Source organism: Lupinus angustifolius, chromosome LG01 (genome assembly GCF_001865875.1).
Source record: "Lupinus angustifolius cultivar Tanjil chromosome LG01, LupAngTanjil_v1.0, whole genome shotgun sequence".
Lineage (NCBI taxonomy): Eukaryota > Viridiplantae > Streptophyta > Magnoliopsida > Fabales > Fabaceae > Lupinus > Lupinus angustifolius.
The window spans coordinates 8,995,991-9,000,212 of NC_032009.1; the positions used below are offsets into that span (position 1 = coordinate 8,995,991).

Below are 4,222 nucleotides of genomic sequence, written 5' to 3' on the forward strand. Positions count from 1 at the left end.
ATGGGAGCAGGGGTGATCAGGCCAAGCATAAGTCCATATTTCAACCCCATCATCATGGTAAGAAAGAAGGATGGAGGGTGGAGATATTGTGTAGATTATAGAGCCCTTAATAAGATTACTATGCCTAATAAGTTCCATATTCCTTTTATTGAAGAATTGTTGGATGAGTTGGGGGGTGCCAGGGTGTTTTCTAAGTTGGATTTGAAATCAGGATACCACCAGATAAGGATGAGGCCAAAGGATGTGGGCAAGACAACTTTCAGAACTCATGAAAGTCATTATGAATTCCTAGTGATGCCCTTTGGGTTGACTAATGCTCCATCTACCTTCCAAGCCATCATGAATGAGGTCTTAAAACCTTTTTTGAGGAAGCTTACATTGGTGTTTTTTGATGATATCTTAGTGTATAGCCCTGATTTGGAGTCTCACACCCATCATTTAGGGATAGTGTTGGCTTTGCTGAAGGATCATTCACTAAGAGCTAATAGGAAGAAGTGTAGCTTTGGCAGGCCAGCCCTGAGTATCTAGGGTACATTATTTCAGAAGGGTGTGTGTTAGTTGATAGCTCTAAGGTGGATGCTATGAAAACTTGGCCATTACCTACCAACATTAAGAGTTTGAGGGGATTTCTAAGGCTTACAAGGTACTACAGGAGGTTTGTTCAACACTATGAAAGGATAACCAAACCCCTCACTGAGTTACTCAAAAAGGATGCCTTCAATTGGACTGTAGAGGCTACTACTGCTTTTGATAAATTGAAGGGTGCTATGCTTGATCTACCCATGTTGGTTGTCCCTGATTTCACTAAGCAATTTGTGGTGGAAACTGATGCTTCTAGTATAGTATCGGGGGTTGTTCTAATGCAGGAAAGCAGACCCTTAACTTTTTGGAGTAAGGGATTATCTTGTAAGGCTCAACATAAATAAGTGTATGTAAAGGAATTGATGGTTTTGGTTCAAGCCATTCAGAAATGGAGACACTACCTTATGGGTAGGCATTTTATTGTTAAAACTGATTAGAGGAGCCTAAAATTCCTAACTAATCAGAAGTTATTCACTGATGAACAATTCAAGTGAGCTGTGAAGTTGGTAGGATTGGATTTTGAAATCCAATACAAACTAGGTAATGAGAACTCTATGGCAGATGCCTTATCCAGGAAACTCATGTACTCTGCCATCTCTATGATGACTAATGAAGAAATGGAAAATTGGGTTCAAGAATTGCACTCACATCCTAAATGGAGGAAGGTCATGTAAGACTTGGTTGTCTCTCCTACTTCACATCCAGGCTTTGAATTAAAGAAAGGAGTGTTGTATTACAAGGACACGATAGTCATGTCTCAGAATTCTAATAGGATTTCCACCATCATATCTTAGTGCAATGAGACCCATACAGGGGGACATTCTGGTTACTTTAGGACCTACAAGAGGATTTCCAGTTTCTTGTTTTAGGAAGGTATGAAATCAGATATCGGGGCATTTGTGGAGGGTTGTGATACATGTCAGAAGAGTAAGTATTCTATATTGGCACCTTCTAGGTTGCTACAACCTCTACCCATTCCTCAACAAGTGTGGATGGATATCTCTATGGATTTCATAGGAGGGCTAGCTATAGTAAAGGGAAAGGATACTATATTAGTGGTTGTGGATAGACTCACCAAATATGCTCATTTTTTGCCCTGGGACATCCTTATTCAAGAAAGGATGTGGCTACTATTTTCTTAAGGGAGGTGGTCAAGTTGCATGACTTCACAACCACTATTGTCTCAGATAGAGATCCTTTATTTCTAAGCCAATTCTGGAAGGAGTTGTTTAAAATAGTTGGGACTCAATTAAGACTAAGCACTTCCTATCATCCTCAATCAGATGGCTAGACTGAGGTCACTAATAGGTGTTTGGAAACTTATCTCAGGTGTTTTGTAAGCCCTAAGCCTAAACAATGGCTTGATTGGCTGCATTTGGCAGAATTCTGGTTCAATTCCAAATACAACAACTCAAGTGGAATGGCTCCTTTTAAGGCACTTTATGGCAGGGATCCACCTATGTTGCTAAAGGTTGGGGTTCTACCATCTAAGGTAGAAGAAGTGAACAAAATGTATGACCAGAGGGATGAAATCTTAATGGAGCTAAAGGATAATTTGGCTAAGGCATAAAACAAGATGAAACAAGATGCTGACAAACATAGGAGGTTGGTGGAATTTGAATTAGGTGATTGAGTTTTTCTTAAGTTGCAGCCTTACAAGCTTAAATCCTTGGCTGCCAGACCTTGTGCTAAATTGGCTCCTAGGTATTATGATCCTTATCAAATTACTAAAAAAGTAGGCCTTGTGGCCTATCAGTTGGAGTTGCCAGATCATTCCAGAATTCATCCCGTCTTTCGTGTCTTCTTGTTGAAGCAGGCCCTCAAGCCTCATGAACAACCTTAACCTCTTCCACCTATGTTGAATGAAGAGTTGGAGCTAGAAGTAGAGGTGTTGGTCAAGTGGCAGAAACTTCCTGACCATGAATGTACATTGGAGTTAGCAGCCAACTTGCAAGACCAATTTCTTAGTTTTCAACTTTAGGACAAGTTAAAATTTGAAGGGGGGGGGGGTATTGATAAGGCTCAAAACAAGCCAGCAATTATCAATGTGTATAAAAGAGGGAAAAGAAGAATTTGGTTATAATAACTAACTTTACTATTGTACCCTTAGGTAGTTAGGAGGTTATGCTTCTATAAATAAAAAGATGTTAGGGGAACTTAGTTTTTTTGCTGAATTCTAACTGATTGTAGAATTAGTGGGTTTTTGGATCGAGGGATCCATTGTAATTCTTCTACTTCCTTCTTTTCTTCCTATATTCAATAAAATTTGTCTTAGAACCCTAGCATATTCTGGTTTAGGGGCAATTCTATTCAATTTCATTCCTAATTCATTCTATTAAGATATCAGTTAGTAGAAAAGGTTATTGATTGCATCAAGGTAACATGGCAATATGATATACATGTTTTCTAAGATATTGATCCTTCTGAAGTGAGAAAACAAAGTGGGATTATGGTGAAGCCTTTATTCTAACACAAGTGACGGGAGTACATCGTTTGTCCCAAAAGGGCACACCCTTATGGTACAGCAGATGTTGACCTACAAGTGGTCAATCTCACTGGGTGGGACTGGGATGTACCAAATAAGTAAGAAATAAGTCGGAGCACATCCTCAATCTCATAATTTATGTCACTTTATGTGTCATCAACTGTGATGGGTCAAAAAATATTTAATAATCAAACTTTTAATTTGAATATATTTTTTCAATCAATCACAGTTGATGACACAGATAGTGACACAATTTGTCCTGCTCCCTCCAAACATAGCATAGGGTTAGGAGGGAAGGGGTTTATACTCTCTAGAAGTATAACTCATGGTGAGGGCAAGGGTAAACGACTCAAATAGTCAATAGGGAAGCTGATATCCAAAACACGGGTGATACACAGAATAAAACTATATAAAAAACTTCAAAATATAAAGATTGATGTTTGGAATTTAAAAATGAAGTATCTTGTGTGCCTATGCTTCTCAGCAATGATTTGATATCATCAATTCAGCATTCACTATAGGAGTATAGGGTCAACATTTATTAACTCCAACAATTCAATGTGACTAATGATGCTTCTTATAAATGCAATCCAATGATTTTACAAAATGGTTATGCACAGTAAAATTGAAAATGCATGCATAGAACCTTAATGGTTGAAGAATGAAAACCAGATACTTCATATACTGCAGATACCAGGCATTATACTATTATCTAAAAGGAGTAAATATATAGGTACTGAACATGAGAAGCAAGCACAAGTACAAAATACTGCAGTATAGGAAGTGAAGGAGTGCTAGTGTACGTCACAGAAGAAGTGAATCAGTGCTAGTGTAGGTAACAGAATTCTGATACCTCAAATTTCTTCAGGAATGTCTACACAATTTGCCATGGAACATAAGAGAGACTCTAGATCTGTGTAGTAGATTGAAATTGGGCGAGATTTGAACAACGCACAATTCTGACTTAAAAATTGCAGGACAGGACAATAATCTACTTTCTACAGTATTGAGTCAGTTAAGATTCAGACATATAAAGGAACATGATTTATGATAGAGCATTACAGTATCGTTTGATCCATGTAGCTGACTCTACCTAGTAGGATAAAGACTAGGTTGTTGTTGTAAGTTACTTGAGTGCAAAATTTGTCGTTAAAA

At 38.1% G+C, this 4,222-nt stretch overlaps 1 protein-coding gene across 1 annotated transcript; it reads left to right on the forward strand.

Annotated features, from left to right (window-relative positions):
• LOC109347995 (RNA-directed DNA polymerase homolog) lies at positions 1-528 on the forward strand. The gene has a single exon (XM_019588201.1). It carries the CDS (start codon positions 1-3, stop codon positions 526-528), a length of 528 nt encoding a protein of 175 aa, XP_019443746.1.